The 23,212-nt window shown below is 44.9% G+C and overlaps 1 protein-coding gene across 6 annotated transcripts in view; it reads left to right on the top strand.

Annotated features, from left to right (window-relative positions):
* Positions 1 to 11,254, top strand: part of ENPP6 (ectonucleotide pyrophosphatase/phosphodiesterase 6) — a 126,641-nt gene extending 115,387 nt beyond the window's left edge. For 4 of the 6 annotated variants that reach the window (XM_060291454.2, XM_060291456.2, XM_030830792.2 and 1 more), the window contains one exon: positions 3,146 to 6,564. In XM_060291454.2, the coding sequence (XP_060147437.1) occupies positions 3,146 to 3,351 (206 nt within the window). In that variant the 3' untranslated portion in view covers positions 3,352 to 6,564. Of the gene's footprint in view, positions 1 to 3,145; positions 6,565 to 8,111 lie in introns of those variants that run through there. The other 2 variants (XR_009560537.1, XM_060291453.1) reach the window with 2 other exon arrangements.
* Positions 11,255 to 23,212: the final 11,958 nt, after the last annotated feature.

Raw genomic sequence — 23,212 nt, 5'->3', positions numbered from 1 at the left:
AGCTGCTAGATCAGGTTAGAGACGTTCCAGGGCCATGGCCTTCATGTGGGGGAACATTAGCCAGCAGGGCTTTCATTCAAAGACATCGCCTCCTCTTTCCCCAGAAGAGAGGGATCAGATCATGAATGCGAAACAGTTGTCAGCTGGAGTGTTTACGAGTAAGAGTCTCGGGCAGATTTTAAAGCAGAAGCACGTCTAGCGTCAAACCGAAAACTTTAAACAAAGTACCCAAAGCTGCAATAGCTTAAATTCAGCGGGGAGATTTTGTCCATTAGCGAAGGCCTCCCTCATACGTTCCTTTAAAACTAAAAGCCTGAGTCTTTTACAGACAGAAAGACGACCCCTGATGAAACTGGACTGGGCTAATTGCAAAAATGTTTCCAGGCAGACACAGCCTTGAGAGCCTCCCACAAACCATCACGTTTCTGGCTCTAATTCTCATGAAAGATTGAACAGCTTTACGCACTGACTGTTTACTCAGAAGAAAATTTAAGAGCGAGGCCTTTAATAGCTATCTAGCTGCACTTTGAGATAAAGGTACATCCCTCCTGATTAATTGTAGGTACTTCTCTCTCATGGAAGGACGCTGAGCATCGCTGCGGCTGCCCCGATACAGCTTTAGAAGTCATCTGGTCCAGCTAAGAGAAAGGGAAATAATTCTGGAAGATAGCCTCTCTCTGCTTAATCCCAGTTTCTAATTTGAACAACCTAATCTTGCCGTGGAGAACACATTCGAGATAAGACAGCAGGAGTGTGACTCAGTGAGCTGCCAGCGAGCTAGCAAGCCTCACTTGGAAAGCAGCCCAAGGTGTTCAGGCACAGCGGGAGCCTCCAGAACCTTCTCTCTTTAGGAGAAACAGTTTAAATATCCAAAAAATGTAAACCCATGGAAATAACTTGGATTCCCATTCCAGGTTCACACACCATCTTGAGCTAGCAGGGCTTGTCTGGCCTCTCCCAATTGGATCAGGTATTGTTTTGCTGTTCAGGAATTTTCTAGAAGCTCTCATTCCAGTCTGGATCATCTCTGCACTGGGCGCAAAATCCCAGCCCTGTAGACCGGGAAGCCGTGAACCAGATGGAGTGGGAAAGAAACCCCAATTCTCCTTCCTGCTTACATGTACCGGATTTGATTTTGTACTTTCAACATAAAAAGATGATCTTTTCTAACATTTATTTTTTGTCAGTAGAGCTTGATCTCCAATTTTCTTGCCAAATGTTAAAGAAGGAGATGTCTGAAAGGCTGGGGACGGCTGTCTTGGATATGCTATTGTCTGCCACCCTCCCACGTGACAGGACATGGCCACCAGGTGACGTGGCAGGATGATCTCACATCCAGGTCCACGGCAAGTCAGAGGGAGGGGAGTCGCTCCCACGTCCCTGGGACAGCCTTGCCACTGATTTCTCAGCTGTAGCTGATTCTCCTCTGGGGCAGCGTTACCACCACCCTCTCTAACTGTAGTGTTTTCCTTGATATTGGAAAGGTTGGCATCCAGGGCAGCCTCTACGTTCTCCTTTCCAGGAAGTTCTCGATTTTTTAAAGTGAGTGTTTACCCTGAGGTGATGCTGACTCTTACCCTCCCTGCCCTAAAAGTAAAGTGAACCCTTCAAATAATCTATAGGGTGAATATTCTCAATCCATACTTTCCCTTGCTGGGCGTTTATTCTATTACTAAAAACAGCTCCCATTTATTGAGCACATACAGCGTGGCTGGAACTAGGATTTAGGCGCCATCTCCATGCCTGTCCCCTGAGGTTACCCAGCTAGTAAGTGGCCACAGGCTGGTTATAGAGCCTGTGAACCTCTTTATACTGAATTCAACTTTAATTCTTCAAAATAAGCAAAACCCGTCACTTGGGAAGTTGCCCTGGGTCTAACATACGCTGTGGCAGAGTTTTCAGTGTATAGCTTCCTTCTGTATTTATAATTGCAGGGTTAATACAAGAGTAGAATTTGGTGTGGACACTTCTGGGCTATGTTGCTGTTTGTTTGCTCTTTAAATCAAGTATATGTGATCATTTTAGCAGAGCAATTATAAAGATTATTTTCTAGGATAGAAAACTTGGCTTTACAGCCCCCAAACTACCTGTTTTAAAAAAATTTTTTTTAGAGGGACTAAAATCACACGCATGGGTCTTTATTGATGGATAAAACTCCTTCCTGAATTCAGCTTCTTAGGTTTTGGGTACTTTGTTGGAAGCTCTGGTTGGGAGCTTATGAATATTACTGAAGTCTCATACTCTTTAAACAAACACTTTTCATTCAGCATCTTTTCTGCCTCCTGTGGAGAAAGAGGGGGTCCACTTTGGACTGAAGTCCCTCCTTCAGCACCCTTACTTGCTATGCTGTGAATAGCCAGCCAGGCCCTCGGGGGCCCGTGTCCCCGTGGAGTCTGGCACAGCCTTGGGTAGAGGCACAGCCCTCTCCCTCATGAGCTCCCTTGAGCCTCCACTCAGGTCTCTAACTCCACTACCAGTTTCGTTATTTTCCCCACAGCTAAGTTACTTTATCTGCCAGTGAAAGGCTCCCAAGGAATGTGCAGCTGATCTTCCAGACATATTTAGGAGACCGTTGCTATTGCTTGTGAATTAGGCACACTGAGGAAACTGTATAATTTCAGGTTCCATCCAGTCCTGGGACCTCCATGTGGCAGGAAAATGGGACATATTCTTGAACTGGGGAGCACCCAGGCTAACCAGTCCCTGCCAGATAGGTGGCCTGGAAGACGAGCATGCAGCTGGAGTGGGTTTGGGGAGCCCGGCAGGACAGTCAAACTTCTGTGACCACAGCAGCTCCGCAGGGCTTGCAGAAACGAGCAGCTTCAGATGGCCCTTGGGTCCCCAAGGAAAGCTCTGTTGTCACAAGGGAAGCACAGTTATGCACAGAGAGAGTTTGCTGTCTGATCTGTCTTTCAAAGAAACATCTCCACGAGCCATAGAAAGCAACCTCCTACCATAAGCTAGAACCTTCCAGATCTCCTTCCAGGTCCACAATCCCCTGGCCAGGCCCCGCGGACGAGGCGGATTTTCCAGTCCCAAGCTGCCTGGATGCTGAATGCAACTCCTCCACATCGTGACTCCATGCCTGTCTCTGCCCTGCCCAGGAGTGACCGTGACAACTCGTTTGCTTGCCTTTCCCTTTCAGATTTCAAATCCAACTTCAGAGCCGCTCCCATCAGATCCGTGGATGTCTACAACGTCATGTGCAACGTGGCAGGCGTCGCCCCCCTGCCCAACAACGGGTCCTGGTCCCGGGTGACATGCATGCTGAAGGACCCGGCCAGCTCGGCCCTGGCTGCGCGGCCGGGCGCCTGCACGTTGGCCTTGGCGCTGCTGGCGCTGCTGTCCTGAACTGCTAGCGCGGTGTGTGCCGTGCCCCACGGGGGAGGCCTGGCCGTCTCCTGTTTCACTAATAGCTTCGTCAGTTCAGTCAAGGCCATACAATTGTAAATGTATTAGTCTTGGATGGTTCTATACATAAAAGTCCCTATTTCTTAAAAAAACAAAAACAAAACCACTTTGCTTTTTCTGGAGGTAAGGAAACTCCTAGCTTTTCATTTGTTCAACTATAGGTTATTTTCTCCTTGCGTTCCAGGTACTCAGATGAACTAAGCAGGGCCTCCCCGTGTAGCGACCAGACCTTGGGCGGGTATTCCATAGAATCCCGGCCCCTCTCTGGCCTGCTCTGCACAAAGCAGGCCCTTGTCTGTGCCCTGCCTAAACCCGGGAGCCACCCTCAGGGTCTACGGCCACCATCCCATACTGCTCCTTCCGTCTGGGACAAAGGAGGCCCATGTGAAGCAGTAGCTGCTATTTCTAACTCAGCTCGTGGGGTTTCTTCACCTTATACAAAGTCCCAGAAAGGGCATATCTGAGCTTGGCTCACCCAGCAATAAAAATCAATGGGAACTGCAGAATTCATGGAACAAATTGAAAGACATGCGTTCCTTCCCGAAGTCCGAGTGCACGAAAGTTTCTCCCTGCCTGAAGGAGCAGAAGAGTTTCCAATAGATACGGGCTTCTGTGAGCCTCCTTGTAGCGTATCGTGGTGTGAACATGCACACGGCAGGCGCTGGATTGCCTGTGGGAAGGCTCACTCAGAGGCTGCCTCTCTTTGGAAACCCGTACAGAGTGTAGACACTAGCGACCCCTGACATCATCACGGGCGGGGAAAGGGGTGTCTGGCTGATGATGGTGTGGACATACTTAAAGAAATCTCACGTCATTGCTTGAAATGGTGATGCAATTAAGCGTAAGTTTGATGCACCAGTGTCCTGGAGCACTGCTTATTCAACAACCACAGCAAAGTGGACCCCTGAGTGACCCAGAATTCCAAGGAAAATGGTGGGGCACAGGGAATGGCGGCCACATGATGGAGTCAAATCCCAGTCACTAACCACTTAGCCACTGGATTAGGAAACAGTCTGGTCAAAGCGCCACCTCAGAGACCTTAAGAAACCCCGAAGAAGAGGCACTGAGCCTGAGATGAAATGTTTTTAGTTTAGTCTTCTAAGTTTGCTGTAGGAGCTCTTGTTGCAAAACAAGGGATAACTGCATTTCTATATGATCAGAGTCATATACATATATCATCGCATTAAAAATGAGTTTGCACTAAACGAGGCACATCTGCAAATGAGGCTTTTTGTCAGGAAAGGGCAAAAGATCAGGTCTCGTCAGGACGATGAAGCCCTCATGTGTTGTTTACCTTGAAAAATGAAAATGTATGCTCCCCCTGATTCAACAAGGTTGGGAACCGTTCCTGGGCCTTGAATCACGAGAGCAAAGGATCACTGCTTAAAAATATCAAATTTACCTTCACAGAAGATTTCTAAGGATTTATGTAATGGGTTTTAAAGTGCCAGCAGACCATCGAATCACCTGGGAGGGAAATCAGCCTTTGTGCCCTGGCCGGAAGCCAATTAGTGCTTTCGGAACATTGGCGCTGGTTGTTGCAATAGGCATCTATTGTTCACAGGTTTCTTTCTCCTTAAAGGACTGGGTTCTAATGAGTCCAGTGCAGCCCACTGTGCTCCCTTGTGAAGGAAGGAGACCTAAAAGAAACCCAGTGATCCCACAGGGGTATAAACAGACACACAGCCTCGGGTTTGTCCTTCCTGCCCTGTTCTACCAATTTTTCCCCTCCCTCGTCCTTCACATCTTCAAGTTCCATAATAAAATTTCAGATATTCGTCTGACAAAGTATAGTTGCTCAATAAGTAATCTTGAATAGATAAATGAGAATAAGGTACTTTTGGAATCATGACTATTGGTAAATAATAAAGAAAATTCAGACACTGAATGGAGAAAAAACCTTTTTACCTAAAGCAATGCATATATTTTAGTGGCTTAATTATATGGCTAGAATTTTTTCTTTTGATGTTTTTTTAAAGGTATGTTATTTTCCCAAGGAAAGTTCTACTTCCTCTAAACGCATTTTGTCCCATCGGAACAATACCCGCTAGGACGATACACGCACCTTGTCTCCTGGATTATTTTCCCACTTCATCGCTAATTCCAGGAGGAAGGTAATTGGACTGACCTGCAAATGCTGAAGACAGATGAAAGGAATGATCTTTAAATGAAGGATAAGATGAATGGCTACTTTCCCTGCCCACAGGCCTAATGGCCAGAACCCAATTCACTTAACTTCTGAAGACTTAAACATGAATAAGAGCAGGCCCAGGGAATTCTTTCTAGCCGTCAAGAGCCCAGACTTGGGCTCAAGTCCCAACTCTCTTTACTTTTAAAGGGCTCTTGGAAATCCACAGCAGGTCTGAGTTCAGCCACAGACAGCAGTTTGCAAACTTGCTGGGACTGCAAGCGTCATCTGGCCCTCTTCCAGAGACGCAGGTTCAGAGGATCTGGCGTGGACACGACACTTCTAAGTCACGTGACTCTAAGGTCTGGGTTTGCTCTCAGGAGAGACGGGTTCTGATTTGACCTTGGTAGACCTGAGCCTCCTGACAGCAACTTCGTAATCTGCCAGTTATTTTCAGGAGCCATCAGGCTGGCATTGGCTGCTGGTCCCAGCTGGGTCAGATTTCCACCCTTCTTAAGCCAAAGCGGGTCTGTAAGCCCCAGTGACGGAGAGGCTTCTCCACACCCAAGTCCCTGTGAGTGTAAGATCCCCAACGGTGCTACCAGACAAACTCACTGTTCAAGACACACAGCTCTTTTATGAGTTTTCTGTGAAAGTGTTTTACGTTTCTGTAAATATCGAGAGATTTCCAAATGTGATAGTGTGTTTAATCTTTGTTAGCAATCTGTGATAGACCAAAGTCAGCTCTTGAAAACTACTTACTAGGAGGACGGGAGACGGTAGCCTTGACAGCCTGGTTATAAAACGTGGGAAACTTGGTCTCAGGTCTCTGCTATGGAAGTTATACTTATGTGTTGCTTTGAAATCATAAAATAGCACCTAGTGCGGTGCCTCAAATGTTTCATGAATGTCCCATAAATATGTGTTGAATGAGAAAAAGAATGAATATCACTGAGGAGACTTGCTTACACAGCAGATATTCTCTCTCTTTGTCTGCAGTTCCTCCAATTAAACAAACCTTTCCGTTTTGGGTTGTTATTTTTTCTTATCACCCAACTGACAATATAATTATGCTTCATTTCATGGACTAAGCATATTCCATCTCAAGCTTATAAACTTGACAGATGGATGGAAGGAAGGAAGGAAGGAGATTAGATTTTAAATATACTAAGCATATTTACTTTTTAAAAATAAAACAGTTTTATCGAGATTCAGTTCACATGCAATCCTTCCCTTTACAGTATCAATTTAACGGCATCAGTATAGTCACAGAATTGTGCAACCATCACCATAATCAACTTTAGAACATTTTTATCACCCCAAAAAGAGACTCCAGATCCACGCACATGTTAGCACTCACTCCCCCTTTCCCCCCACCCTGCTCCCAGGCAACCTCTAAGCTGCACTCTCTCTCTACAGATTTGCCTATTTGGAATATTTCATGAAAATGCAGTAACCATGATCCCTGTGGTGGCCTGAGTCCAGTCTATGGCCAATGTTACCACTCAAACGTACTCAGTCTCTCCCAGAGCATCCTCATGGCTTCACCACGGAAACCTGTAACAGCCCACGTGCCCCTTCTCACCAGCATCCCAGCCAGGAGCTCTACGTATCACTGTGCGTTGGCTTCCTGACAGGTCTCCTTGAGATCCTAGGGCTGGCTCCAGCTCGTTCTCCTCTCCTCCATTTGAGGGTCTCTCTCAAATGCAACTCAGACCAGGTCACGTCCCTGCCCAAACCCCGACATTGACTCCCCCCGTCTTAATGTCACACCTGTAGCTTAATCGGGACCGGCACCATGTGCACCCTTCTCTCTACCTGATCTCGTATCACTCTCCCTTTCACTGTGTAAGCTCTTCTTGCCTTAGGGCACTTCCCTCACATCACTTTCTCCTCCTTGATTAGTACCCCCATCCTCATCTAGTAAGTGTCCCCTTGCCTTAGGACTCGGGCTAAATGTTTCCTTACACTCCTCTGGACCAGATTAGGCCTCCCGGCTGTACACTCTACACCAGCTGCATGCAACGCCACCCATCAAAATACTAGTAGCTGGAAGAGGCAAGTAAGGATCCTCCCCTCGAGCCTTTAGAGGGAGCATGGCACTGCTGACACCTTGATTTCAGACTTCTCGCTTCCAGAACCGTGAGAGAATACATCTCTGTTGTTCTAAACCACCCAGTTTCTGGTAATTTGTTACAGGAAACTAACACACCCTTCCGATTGCTTTCGGAGGAGTCAGTCTAGTTCATCAAAGATTTCTTGAGTTCCTCCTTCACAGCAGGTACTGGGCTATGTTTTGGGGATGCATAGAGGAAAAAAGACCATGACTGTCCTCACAGAACTCACAATAGAGTCATTTCCTTCCTTCCATTTTTTTTAAAAAAATTATTTTTTATTGAAGTATAGTTGATTTACAATTTTGTGTTAGTTTCTGGTGTACAGCAAAGTGAGTCATATTCATATGTATTCCTCTTCGTATTCTTTTCCATTGTGGTTTATTACAGGATATTGAATATAGTTCCCTATGTCATTTCTTCCATTTTCCAACACAGTTGAATTCTCATTTCTGTAGGACACCATGTTCCAGTTGCTATGGGCAATGCATGGAGAGAATTTCAGAGAAAACAGGAGTAACACCTGTTACTGAAAGAAGGCGTCAGCTCTAGAGCAGAGGAGCTGGTGTCGGGAGCCTCACCCACTGCCTCCTCTGGGATCTTGCTCTTGGCCATTTGATGTCTCCATGCCTGTCGGCTCTTTGCCTGGCCTGTGGGATTATGTGGCAGCAAAAGCAAGGCTGATCACATTACTCACCTGGTTAAAAAACCACCCTTGTCTCTCTTTCCTGTGTAATTAAATTCCAAATTCTGCTTCCCATCCTTTTCTACAGTTTGACTTCCCCCTACGTCTCTCAATGCTTCATCTCAAATTTCTCAGCTTGGCCCCTGAATGTGCCAGTGTCAACTCTCTTACGTTGGCCCCATGTCTGGGATGGACCTTCCCACTCTCCATCTAGCAAACTTTCATTTATCCTTCAGAGCCTAGACTCTCTGTAAGGCTTTTGTGCTTTCACATTCTTTTCTTGTTTCGTTTATCGCAAAGCAAGTCACATTGCCTTGTAATAATTTGTTGTCAAGTGTTCTCCAACTAGGCTGTAAGTTAAGCAGAATGCCAGGATTGAATCTTCTTTTTTGGAGTCTCCAAACCAAATCTGCAGCACCAACAAAGTCTGCCACAAAATAGTTGATAATTGCCTGATGAAATGAATGAATTATGGAAGGAAGGAAGGAAGGAAGGAAGGAAGGAAGGAAGGAAGGAGAGGAAGAGGTTAGGACACTCTGGTCAGTTCACCTAAATCTGGACAGAGCTTCTCACAGTAACAATGGGTTGGAAAAGCCAGAGCTAGGAAACATTTTGTAGAAAGTAGAAGGATTTGACAGATGACTAATGTGTGACACGGGATCCAGAGGGCAGGGGTTTCTTTTTCAACATTTCAGCGGGCTCCCTCTTTAGCCATGAACACGAGGAAGTGTAGCAGATGAGAAGAAAGGAAGAAAAGATAAATGAGCCCTGTCTTCATCATGCTTAATTCGACTTTTCAACAAGATGCTAACACAAGCCTGTACTGTCATCTCCCTACAGCTTGGAAGAGACAGAAGAAGGGGGTTCAGAGCCTTGGATGCTAAAAACGTAGCATGTGGAGAAGGAGGAAGAGTCCCAGTCACCGGCTCCCTCCCTCCCATGCCTTCTGAGTCTGATCTGCCTTTGCTACTGAGAAGTGAGGAGTGGATGACAGGAGGAAGTGGAGAAAAGCCTTCAAAGGGAGGAAAGTGGTGTTTATGAAATCCCCTTCCTGGAAGAGCTGTGTTTCCACCCCTGCCCTTCTGCTACTCAGGAAAGTCTGGCCTCAGTGTGGTGTCAGCAGGACAGGCAGGAGCTGAATTTCCACCATATTCCAGAACCAGGTGGTGTTCAGAAGGACCCCTCCACTCCCACAGTGGCATCTGGAGGGGATGGGGGCAGTCTGTCCACTAGAAGCCCTTGAAACTGACCAGTCAGGTCGCAATGCTGGGACAAGACCCTAAACTGAGGAGACTCTGCCGAAAGTTAAATCAAAATCCAGCAAGATAGGGACAATAGAGACGAAAGAAAGAGAAGGTCCAGATAAGCATGGCAGAAAAAAAGAGAGCCAGGAATTTCTAGCCAGAAATGTCATATTTTTGAATACTACATGAAAACAACAGAAGAAGATACCGTATAAGATCAGAAAGACTATCCTGCACCACATCTCCTTCTAAAGTTTAGAAAAATTAATTTCAAATAAAAATGTAAAAAGTATTCAAGTCAAATTCCATATTAAGATACTATTTTTAAATGATAATAAGGAGCAGAATAGTAGTCCAACAGTCAGTGAAATCGTGCCAGAAAGACCTGATCACAAAGCGGACTGAAACCATGACTTACTATTTCAAGATGAGCCAAAATACATTAAGAAAACAATATGAAAGAACAACATAAATCAAATTATAAGAAGGCAGAAAGGGTTGAACTCAAGAACGAATAAGATATAAAAATAATTTCAGAAATAAAATCTAAGCTAGATGGACCAGAGAGTTAATAATCACAACAGATAATGCCTTAGGAGGAATATAAGGTAAAAGAGAGGGTTAAAAAATCAAAATTAAGAGATTAAAAAAAAAGACTCAAGAGAAAGTGACAAATACTGAAGACAAGTAAAGAACACTGAATATACAGTAACACGAATCCAAGAAGAAGAAAACCAAAGCAAAGGAATAGAATAAATATTAAAACTGTAATGCAAGGAAACTTTTTTGAAATTAAAAAGAAAAAAGTTAACACTATATACTGAAAGAATACTTCACATATCTGAGACTGTCAACCAGAACCACTAATATCAAACCCACAAATTACTGGATTTTAAGACCAAGAAAAAATCCTTTGGGCATCTAAGCAAAAAGAGGAAGTGATTTATAATAAAAATGCCTTTTTCAACACAATAGGACAGAAGAAAATGGACTAACATATTTGAGATACTAATGAAAAGAAAATGCAAGTCAAGGATTTTTATATCCAGCAAAACTGACTTTCAAGTATGAAAGGTTCAAATTGTTATCAATAGGAAAGAATTTAGGAAATACTGTGCCCACGAGTCTTTTCTGATGAATCTATTAGAGCACAAGCTTCAGACAATCAAACTGACCAGGGACACATGGACATAAGGCCTAGTGATGAACATGAAATAAACAGTTATTACAGAACAAGGGAGAGAGGGCACTGTGCAGTGTCTATGTGCTTTGGCAATGTAGATATGGTATAACTTTTTAAGTGGAGGGAAGATAAATGGGGAGAGACTTTGCAAAAAAAAAAAATTAACTCTTGTCAGTAGTCTTACTGGTGGTGGGAATATCTGTACTCTTGTCCTGAGACTATTGTGTAAGTAATGTAAAGCATGAGAGTTAATATGGGATATTCTAATTATATCATTCCTGTGTCATTGAGAACCAGGATTTGCAGAGTGGAAGAAAAGAGATGCAGATATAAACTGGAAGAGGGTAAAAAAACTCCTATGTCCTGAACTTGAATTAGAAATATCATTGTACAACATGGGGAATATATCCCATTTTTATAATGACTATAAATGCAGTATAACCTTTAAAAATTATGAATCACTATATTGTACACCTGTAACATATAATACTGTACACCAACTATACTTTAATTTAAAAAATTATAATTTTCAAAAAGTGATGTGGAAAGTAAAAAAAAAGAAATGTCAATAAAAACTCTTAGAGATTTTATCTTTAAATATATATTTTCTAGCTCTAACTGCTAAAAAGACTTAGAAACAATTATATATCCAGTAGTATTCCTAGTATCCATGTTGTGATTTTTTTTTTTTTTTTTTTTTTTTTGCGATACGCGGGCCTCTCACGTTGTGGCCTCTCCCGTTGCGGAGCACAGGCTCCGGACACGCAGGCTCAGCGGCCATGGCGCACTGGCCCCGCCGCTCCGCGGCACGTGGGATCCTCCCGGACCGGGGCACGAACCTGTGTCCCCTGCATCGGCAGGGGGACTCTCAACCACTGCGCCACCAGGGAAGCCCCATGTTGTGATTTTTTAAATACCACTTCCCACATGTCCTCTCAAATATGTACCCCCCCCAAAAAAAAACCAAAAGCCAGGGAAAAAAACCTTAAAAAATTACACCAAACTAGTAACAGGTATTTCTTATTTCTGGGGGTGGTAGGATTGTAGGTGATTTTGATTTTCTTCTTTATATTTTCTATATATTACAAATTTTCTATAATGAATTTGTAATTGAAAAAAATAGAGCTTTAAAATAAAAAGACAGAGAACAAAATTATGCTATGAAAACACATAAAAAAATAAATTTATTAAGGTATATGTTTTGAAAGAGGATTATCAGGCAGCCAAAAGAGAGCAATTTAAAAATCTTTTTTAAAGGACACCTTCTCTGAGGTAGTTATACACACACATCTGTCTCTCTTGACAGAAAGATTCCTCAAGTCTACAGACAGAAATGGCCTGGGGGCCACATGCGGAAATGTGCACCCAGAGGTCCCTATGGGGGACTCGGGGCTCCCAGGGAGCCCTGAATTAATCATATTCCGCCAGCTCTGCTGGGGAGCAAGAGGGCGTAAGCACGGCAAGATACCACCCTTCATTTCAAATGCTTACCCCTTGGTTCCTGGGAATTGGGATTTATTTGGAAAGATCATTCCTTTCCAAATAAATACAAAACGGAAGAACATACCTCCCACCTGAAGTCTCCCAACATGGACATAGAAGGGTCCTCTCTTTTCACCCGAGGCAGGAAGTTGGCACACGTCCAGGAAAATGTTTCTATCGGAAGTGTTTCCAAATGGGTTTCCGTGACCACGGCAGAGCTCAGTGGTCAGGTAAGGGAAGGCACACAGTGGCCACCAAAAAGAGAAGTGATTTAACAAACCGTTTAGACCGTAGACCCCAATTTTCTTCACACATCAACTCTCGAACGCCTCAATTTCCCTCCTGCCAGATAAAGAAAATCTCACTAGTTATTTACTTTACAAGGGTGCCATGAAGATTAATGACAAGATGTTTATAAATATTCTGAAAGCCCCTGGGGATGGTGGTTGTATAAGCATAATGTGCTGCACATGCCCAACTATGTTGGCACACACAAAAATAGAGGGTAGAAGTTCAAAAAGGAGAGTTGGAGTCTTAAAAATACATCCCAGAGATGTATCTCAGTTGTCGGGGGTGTTATATAGGTCTCTGGATGCAACTGGCTTAGAGCTGGGCGATGATAACCTGCAGGGTGGAAATTGACCGACAGCCTTCCCAGCAGGCTCCGTGGGCCTGGGACGTGTGTGATGTGAGTTGCTGCGTGAAGCCAAACAAAGGCCTGGATGAGTAGCAACCAGAAGTTCCTAGAGAAACCCTGTCATATGTTGTGTGAGGGTCTATGGTTCTCAAACTTCAGGGAGAATTAAAATCACCTGGTGATTTTGATGAGCGGTGATTTCCAGGCCTTACCTCCAGAAACCATCATCGATTGGCTTGGGGTTCTGCCCAGTCATCTGAATTTAACTAAGCTGATTCTTCTGCAGCCCCAACTTTGAGACTCAGGGGTCTAAATTTTACACCTGCGGGTGAACTAACGCATAATTCTCTGAAGGCAGAGATGGGCTGGGCCGATCTGAATTCTAACCCTTGTTCTAAATTCTGCTTCAGAATGGATAGTGGAGAGAACAGGGGAAGCAGAATGTTCTGGGGCAGACTCCACACCACTACTAAGTCACTTGTGTACCCAGAACAGCAAGTGGTAAGTGACTGAGGTTGTGTAGTTAGTCGGAGCAGATAAATATTGTGTATTCGTGCTGCGTAATCGGGTAGCCACTAGCCACATGTGGCTACTGAGAACTTAAAATGTGGCTCGTCCGAACTGAGATTTAATATAAGTATAAAAGACACACCAGATTTCACAGATTGAATGCAAAAAAGTAGAGAAGATTTAATTAGCATTTTTACATTGGATAAAGGCTAATTTATCCAATAAATGTGGAAATAGTAATGTTTTGGAAATACTTTGTGAGCTAAAATATATTAAAATGAATTTCACTTGTTTTTCTTTTGTAAATAAGGTTACCAGAAAATTTTAATTTTCTTCTGTGACTCACACTGTATTTCTGTTGGACAGTATGGTTCTAGATCAGTATACCATGTGGGTCTTAGTTTATAGAAGTGCTTGATCTTGGTGTAGGCCCCTTCTGGATAATGCCGGTGTGTCAGAGCCCGTTCTTCATTGTGATCTTAACAGGGTGGTTAAATTGTAATGGCTCCTCAAGGGAGAAAAGAGGAGGAAAAAAAGGCCTGACCCAGCTCATTCATTAGTCCAAAAAGCCTGCCAGACATGAGTACCCCTCCAATATAGAGTCAAAGGGTATAAATTAATTAACCGCTGAAAAGATAATAAAAATAGCGGCGATGTCTAAAGCTGGTGACCACTCACGTGCTCTAGAGTGGTTCTACCTTCTGGTGTTCTGCTCCTATCTGCCCCTGTGGGGAAGGGAAGAATGAGAGGGATGCAGAGATGGGGTGAGGGAGTTGGAACGCAGCTCTAGGGGGGACAAGGGCAAATGAGAGCCATCCCACTTTCTCCTGGAGTTCACTGTGTTGAACCTGAAACAAGCCTATCCAGTCCTATCTGCAGTGACTTGAAAATACTTTTTTGAAGAGTATTTCTTTAATTTAAAGTAAGTCATTACACTCTTATTCAGGTTCTCTTATCACTGGCCCAGATGCTAATAAATATACAATAAAGTATGAGCATAATTCTTTTCAAATGACAGAACAAGCAGAAAGGAATCCATAGGTTATTTGGGAGCATGACAGATTTTACACCTAGAGAAAAAGAGATTCTCACCTTGTTAAGTAAACTGGAAGTGAAGATAAAGATTTGACGTGTTCTGACTTCCTGGCTGCTCTGGGAGCGATGGCACCTGACAATTCTAAGAAGATTCTAACACTCTCACTGGCCTCCATCTTCCTGGTGAGCTCATTTGAGCTCCTCTTCCATCCTAGAGGTTTGGGAGGTTTGACAAGCTCTCTGCTTGAATCCCAAGACCCTGGGGAGCATCTATCCTTATGGCTTGAATCATGGCAATTTCACTGAGTGACCCAAATGGTAGCTTCTTCATGTACAGGCAAGAGCTGCGATCTGTGGCCAAAGAAACCCCCCAAAACAAAAAACTCAGCTTTTCAAAATGCAAAGTCCATAGCATCGTGTCAGGCCTTTGCTTCAGGTGTGACCTCATTCATCCAGCAGAAGGAACTGTTTACCAGACTAGAAATTACATTAAACCATAAAGAGGGAAATGGTACTCTCCTTTGTCCTAATCAGCTATGTCGTGGGATAGCATTCAGAGGGATCAGGGCAACTGCGTCTGCTTGTGCTGAGTTACACTACACTGACTGAGTTACACGTCAAGCCGGATGCGGCAGCGGTGCACAAGGGAAGTCACACACGTGTTTCGTTGTCACCTCCTCCGTGTGGCAGTGAGTTTTTCCTCAGCCATACAGGTCGCAGAGGTCAAAGAGTCTCCCGATTCCACCATTTTTGTTTTACTTATTGTGGATTTTCTGACGGGAAATGGAAATTTGGTTGATAATTACCAGGCATAGCGATAAGGTTTCCTCATTAAAGTCTCATAAAACCATGAAAATAAATCATTCCAAGTGGAGAGAGAAAGAAAATCTTCTGTTTAGACTTTTCCATGACCGTTTAGACCAACTCTTTTTCCTCTTCCAGCCTGGTGACTTTATTTCCAGCTAGCGTAGGGCCTGATAATCAGGGGAAAGAATGTAGGGGCCTCGCAGACATTTTCTGATTTCAAGTTAATGGCTTGGTATGTCAAGGATAGGCCGAGCCTGGCAGAATAAATGATGAAAGTGCAGCTGAAGAAACACAGTGTTGGAAACCCACATCATACACGTCTACAGAGAGGATATAGACATAAATAAATCCTACCATTTCAAGGAAATGGAAGGGGTCCATTTGGCCTGTTCTGGAGATCGACGCTAGTAGGAGTCACAGCAGCAGCTGACAGTCCCCAAGGCGACTCCACTAGAAATGGGGTCAGCCCACCCTTTCCTGCTCCCCTCTCCAGGAGCATCCTTCCTGTTCTGAGCATCAGAGCCAGGCCCTTAGGGGCCCTGATGCAACTCAAGTTTCTCCCAGGAACGCCTCTTCAGGAATTCCCCAACTCGGCCACAAGCCTGGCAGCTTTCCAATTTTCCTACCAGAATTTTCTCTGGTCCCAAGTCCCAGCTTTTGGGGCATTTTGCTTTCTGCAGAGTTAGTGTGACCAGCCGATGAGAACAATGGTGTTACTGGATCACTAGATGGTAGCAGTGGCCTTCCAGGTTTCCTGACAAAAACCTGACCTTGGTATGTTGATGGTTCCCAGTGGAGCTGTGCCTACAGCCCGCTCCGTCATTAGAACGCCCTACGGGAACAGGCAGAGAGACCCACTCTAAGGTCAGTTAGTAATTTCAGACTAAAATGAATCCAGATTATTCATAAACTAGGTTATTAAAATGAAGATACCCAGGGCCGATTACTGGGTGGCAGGGTGACCAGCTGTCTGGGTTTGCCAGGGACAGAGGTGGACTCACAGTGATGAAACCTGACAAACCCAGATAAGCCGGTCCCCCTACCGGGTGGACCAGAGACATTAACTGAAACCCACCACAGTGCTCATTTCACCCTTTCCAAGGAGACTGAAACATGTCTTGGCAGTGACTTGCAAAGTACCCCAATATAAGGTTTCGATTTAAGTCTATGAACCTAGTTCCTCACCTCCAGTGGCAAGTACGGTAGAGTCCTGAAGCTCCAGCTGAAAGGCTTCACCTGCCTCTAATGTCTTAGTCTGCTTGGGCTGCCATAACAAAATACCAGGCCGGGTGGCTTAAACAACAGACATCGTCCAGAAGTCCAAGACGAAGTTTCTAGCCAGTTCGGTTTCTGGTGAGGGCTTTCTTCCTGGCTTGTACATGGCCACCTTCCTACTGTGACCTCATGTGGCCTTTCCTCAGTGTGTCTGTACCGGGAGAGAGAGAGAAAGCAAGCTCTCGGATGACTCTTTTTATAAGGACACTAATCCTACTGGATCAGGGCCTCACGTTTATGATCTCATTTGACCTTAGTTCCTTCCTCAGAGGCTACATTTCATTCCAGCCACGTTAGGGGGTTAGGGCTTCAACATATGAATTCGGGGCAGATACCAAACATTCAGTTCGTAACAGTTGCGTCACTCAAAAGAACTGACCAATTTTAAATCCCCATTCTTAAAGATCTATTGAGAAAATGGGTATGACAGCCCTTGGAGACCAGAATGCCCTGTACAAGTTAATCATACTGTGATGATCAGGGTGGTGATAACCAGCCATCAGGTTGGTGTTTTCTGTCTTCCTCTCGACCACCTTTCTAAGTGTGTTTACTATTCAATGGCTTTTGTCTGCTGCTCATCACCTGTCAGCTGTGCCTTCAAATGAGCCCCAGAATGACCTCTCCCAAGACACCCAGCCTAGCTGCCAGACATCCTCTTCCTCCACATCCTCTGCCCTGCCTCCCCTCTCTCCACCCCGCTCCCATGCTCTGGTGCTGTAGCCAAAGCGCGGGTCAGTGGAGTGATGTGCTGTTTGTTCTGCATTTGAAGCTCCTGGCCCAGAAGGTTATTTTCCACATAATTGTGTAAAGTCTCCAATTACCCAGTTAACTTTATTCAATTCCCTCTCAGTCTTATTTGATAAGGAGGGGTGCCTACTGTCCTCTCTTTTCAGAAGTTTTTATGAATTCTTGAATTTATGGTTCAAGTTTTTCACCAAAGAACTCTGGAGGTGTTACCAAGTATAGTGAAGGGGGCCTTGGGCATAATCTCTCCACCATCCAAATCGACCTTGTTACCCTTTATCTCTAACTGAAAACATCCAGGTAAAGGTTTATTCCTAAATCTCAGTGTCGAGAGCCTTGAGTTAGTACCTCATTACTTGAATTTTCATGGAAACAACAGCATGACTATTTTCATAGGTTTTGCAGCTATACTTTTGGGTTTTCCATTATACGCCATGTATTAAATGGCTTCCCTCGCTTTGTTAAGCGTTGTTTGTGACACTGCAGAAGGACAATCCCTGTTTGTCACAGGGAGTTTAATTATCCAGATGAAGTGCCCTTGTTGAATGTCAGGCCCATTGTAAGAATGTTTGTTGAATGACTACATGAACTTTGATTCTGTTATTTGCTCCTGCATTCCTGCTTTTGCTCATACTGGCTGTGATTCCATTACTGATAAAACGGGGAAGAGTTTTAAATAAGAATTCAAGCAGAGAAGAACTGCTGGCTGTTCCCAGAAAGTGTCCAGCATTCCAGCAGAAACTTTGGTTCTCCTGTCAGTGTGGTTCGTTCCCCGTGTTCAGCACCACAGCTGCAGTTTGGGGCACACACAACCTCTAAATATGTTTGCCTCCATTTGGACCATTGCACTACAGAACAGACAGCAAGGCCACGCAAACCTTCAAGGCTGTGCCTACACAAAGCATCCACTTGGTTACATAAGCAGCACAATCTAGTCACGAGAATAAGAGTTTTTGAAATTTAAAAGTCAGGAAGGGATGGACGAAGAGAGTAACTTTACAGTGGAGAAACCTGACAAACACTGCTTTAGCGAGGTGACCAACGTCAAGATCAACAGTCATAAATTATGTTGATCTGTACCTTTAATATGATGTGATGAAAACGGCACTTTACATCTGTGGCCTTCCTTTCAAAAACCTATAACACCAGTCTCAAAGTGAGAAAAACATCAGACAAATCCCAGTAACGGGGTGTCCTGTAATAAACCTGACCAGTCCTCCTTGAAACTGCCAAGGTCCTCAAAAGCGAGGAGAGGCTGAGAAACTGTCCCAGCTACAAGGAGTCTAAGGAGACATGACGTCTCTATGTAATGTGGCATCCTGGATGGGGTCCTAGAACAGAAGGAGAACACTAGGTGAAAACTAAGGAGAGCTGAATAAACTATGGATTTTAATAATGATGTATGGATCCTGGCTCACTAATTGTACTGTACTAACGTAAGATGTTAATGATAAGGGAAGCTGTGTGAAGGGCGTAGTGTAGTATATTCCTATACACTCTCTGTACTAACTCTCTGTACTATCTGCTTAATTGTCCTGTGACTCTAAAACTGTTCTAAAAATAAAGAATATTCATAATAGTAATAGTAATAAAATACATATAAGGCAGTGGTACTAGTTTGCCCAGGCAGAGGGGTGCATCAAGGATAGAGGAAATATTTGTTTAGTTTTTGGACCTCAATAGACCTTGACAGCATTATGTTAAGGGAAATAAGCCAGATAAAGACAAATACTGAATGATCTCACTTACATGTGGCATCTAAAAAAAAACATGAACTCACAGATGTGGAGAAGAGATTGGGGTTGCTAGAGGCAGGGAGTGGGGGATGGGTGAAGGGGTCAAAAGGAACAAACTTCCAGTTATAAGACAAAAAAAAAAAAAAAAAAGAGACTTCCCTGGTGGTGCAGTGGTTGAGAATCCACCTGCCAATGCAGGGGACACGGGTTCGAGCCCTGGTCCGGGAAGATCCCACATGCCGTGGAACAACTTACCCCTGCACCACAAGTACTGAACCTGCGCTCTAGAGCCTGCGAGCCACAACTACTGAGCCCGTGTGCCACAACTACTGAAGCCCATGTGCCTAGAGCCCGTGCTCCACAACAAGAGAAGCCACCGCAATGAGAAGCCCGCGCACCACAACGAAGAGCAGCCCCTGCTTGCTGCAACTAGAGAAAGCCCATGCACAGCAACGAAGACCCAGCGCAGCCACAAATAAATAAACAAATTTATTTTAAAAGAATAAATAAAATACCACCACACCCTTGAATATGAAAGTCTACTAAGGAGTGAACACTTAATAATCCTACTAAGTTTAATGTTTTCCACTTTATCTACTTCTTAAAGTAGAAAACGGTGCTTTAAAATAATTAACGAAAAAGTCAGGCACAAAGATCACATATTGTGTGATTCCATTCGTATGAAATATCGAATACAGGTAAATCCATAGGGACAGAAATCAGGTTAATAGTTGCCAGAGGCCAAGGAGAAGAAGGAAGGGGGGAGGGGGACTGCCAGTGGGTATGGGGGCTCCTTTGGGGCTGATGAAAATGGCTTGGGATTCCATAGAGGTGATGGTCGCACAACATTGCGATTGTACCAAATGCCACTGAGTCGCTTGAGAATGGTTAAATTTATGTTAAGCAAATTTTACACCAATCAAAACTAATTAATGATAATAAAGTAATGTAATAATTTAAAAATAATGTTTAAAGAAATAGTTTAAGTATGATAATAAAATAATTAGTGATAAAAATCATAACATAAATGCTGTGCTTTTGGTTTATCTGCTATTTTTTTTCTTTGTCAGAATTCTGAATGTTAATTTAGCATTATTGTAAAAACTATAAATGACCAAATAAAATAAAAGCCCTTGTCATTTGGAAGAAGAAAGTCAGGGAGCAGTTAGATGACGAAAAGGGGGTGTGGCCAGGGGACCACATTTCGGCTGGTAGATGTGGTCTGTTGATATGATAGCAGGAGGATTGGGCCGCAGTTCCCATCCAGGCTCCGTCCTTCAGGGAATAACTTGAATTCTGTGGTTCTCACTGTCTCTGTAAATCGAGAGGAGAAAGCCAGGGTGAACATTAGAAGACCTTCCCAGGAAGAACGATCCAAGGGTTCTCCTGCAAAGCTTTAGACCATCGGTGTGTGGGGGTGTCAGCAAGGGTGAGGGATGGGGGAAAGGGGCCTTGCGCCAGGGGCCCGCTGACTGACGGCACAGGTGACGGCCTTCCCTGAACTGACCGGTTGTCCTGGCCTTGTGCAAACCCAGTGGCGGAGCCAGCCACGTGCTGTGGGCGGTTTCACCTGCGACAGGGCCTCTGTCTCACCAGTTTCTTGCGGCCCTTCGGCCATGCATCAAGGTCCTGGGATCCGGTGCTTTTCAGAAGGACGAGCTGGGAGCGGTTGAATCTTGCGCCTGGTTTGAGGGCTCCCCTTCCCTTTCCATCAGCCTCTCCGGCAGCCACAGATCAGGGCGTGCACTCTGCCACAGGGGAGAAGCAAGGGGGCCCAGCCCATTTTCCCTGTGTTGGGCACAACCAAGGAAACCCTCCACGGGTGAAGGGCTTAGGGTGCGGACCAGGGGGCTCAAGAGACTGCTACTTACCCTCCCTCTGCAGCACAATGTCCTTTTCTGGATGGGCGATGCCAGTGAGGACAGATTCACCACCACTGGCAAGGGGACCTACCGCCTGGCAGGTGTGGGCGTTACTCTGGAGGAGGGGGCTCTGAGGTCTCTCTCCCCACGCTGGCAGTCGCCTCCTCACACCCAGGACCATCCTCTGGCGAGGTGCTCAACACTGATGGATCCTTGCTCCCTTGCAGATTCGTTTCCATCCTCAAGAGTTACTAAGCCGTCCATCATCCGGGCCTAGAGCAAGGAGAAGCTTCCCCAAAGGTGGGCCACGATTACCTAACTCAGAGCTCCCTCCTCTGTCACTCCAAGTGTCAGAATTAGAACCGGGGGAGAAAGCCATCATTTTCAGATTCAGGTCAAATAGGCCAAGTTTAAAATCTTTAGTGCCTTCAATAACCGTAAAAGATGGCAGAAAGCAGACACCTGTTTAAGACATGGAGCAAGGGGCATTTACAAGTCATTCACCTTCCGAAATGTGCCGTCAGGAAGTTCCCAAACAGGCACAGTGAAAAGCTGCTACGTGCTATTTTAGGCTGAAGTTGTCAATAAGTTATAGCCAGAGGTAACGGAAAGGAGAAAATTTCCACCCTTTGAAGTAACCATGATAAAAAAAAAAAGAATCTCAATCACTTAGCACACCTTTCTTCTAATGCAAGACAGCATAATAACAGGGGGGCATCTTCTAGATGTGGCCATTCGGACACGTGTTCATTCATTCATTGAACAAACATGTGTCAAAGGTTTAGGATGGGCAAATTGAGGAGGCAGTGGGAATACAGGGGTAGGATCTCCACGCTGCCCAGAGTGACTTTATCAGCGAACACAGGAAGTAGATAATTAGCAGACAGGAAGTACTCTACTATGAAACATATCCAGGGTTCTGTGAGAGGAAAAAGATTCATGTCTTCAGTTTCGGGAACATTCCCGGGAGAAGTGACACCCACCGCTGAGCCTAGAAAGACCTAACCAGGCACAAGGTGGTAAGTTGAGGCAAGGGAGTCAGCAACATGGGAACTGAACGAGGGCCCTGGAGACATTCCGGGAAACTTGGGTAGTTCCATGGGCTAGCCCTGCAGACTTGAGTCTTCAGTGTCTCGAGAGCAGTGTGCCTCTCAGATGGTAGAGTGAGACCCGGGTTCAAATCCCACCCCTGCCACTTATTAGCTGTGTAAGAAGCTTTTCCCCACCCCATGCACCCTTGACCCCATACGTGCACACACATCTTGGTCTGCTCAAGAGTGTTCCCACCTGTAGGGACTGCCCTGGCGGTCCAGTAGTTAGGACTTCATGCTTCCAATTCAGGGGACGCGGGTTCGATCCCTGGTCAAGGAGTTCAAGATCCCACAAGCTGTGCAGCGTGGCTGAGAAAAGGACTGGTCCTGCCTCTTAACTTAGAATCAAGAGGTCTACTAACCACCTAAGCCTAAAATCTCAAAGCCTTAACACAAAAGCAAACCTATTTCTTACTCATATTACACGTCCAACCTTGGCTCTACTCCACATGGACACTCGGGGACCCAGGCTGGTGGAGGTGCTACCATATTGCAGCTGAACCTTCTAAATAAGTGGCCTCTGGAGACACCACGAAACCCGAAGAGAGACCTGGAGAGCCAGGTAGGGGCTGCCGAGGCCAAGCCTTGAAACGACAAACCTTATTTCTACCCACATCTCCTCAGGCAGAACTGAGCCACCTGGGCCCAGTCTAACAGCAAGAGAGGCTGAGAAACGCAGGGGAACTTGAGGATTTTCAGTAAAAGCGGATCGTTGCTGCCGTACCTGGATGGTAATGAGAAAGATGAGTCGATCAAGTAAATAAGGTCAAGATTGCAAAGCATCTTGATTTCCAGGGTCAAGTGTTAGCACATTACCCTGGAGGCATCAAAGAGGCACCACAGAGGCACAAGGAAAAGGCCAACGTTCAAAGTGTTGCTTTAGAAAATTAAAACTAATGCCAGGATAAAGGATGGGTTAGAAGAAGGCCCTAGAGTGAGGGAGACCAGTTTAGAGGATGTTGTCACAGTCTTGGCATTTGGTAATAGAGATGTCTTAGCACGAGAGAAGGAGAGAGAAAAGTGAAGTGAACAGTGCATTTTCTATAGGAGATTGATTACATGGACTGTCGAGATTGGAAATCCAGATTTTGGAGTCAAGAGGTGATATTTGAAACCATGAAAGCCTGCAAGGGAGGAAGGAGAGGGGTCCACCCAGAGCTTCGCTTTCCCTTGGCAAATAGGGCCTGGTGCAGGGACAGTGAAAAGTCAGCTCCCTCAAGGGCAGCCAGTGTTGAGAAGGCAAGATCTAGATTTGGGCTTTCTATCTT

The sequence above is a fragment of the Globicephala melas genome, chromosome 21 (genome assembly GCF_963455315.2).
Source record: "Globicephala melas chromosome 21, mGloMel1.2, whole genome shotgun sequence".
NCBI classification, from domain to species: Eukaryota; Metazoa; Chordata; class Mammalia; order Artiodactyla; family Delphinidae; genus Globicephala; species Globicephala melas.
This window is presented reverse-complemented; position numbering and strand designations above follow the sequence as displayed.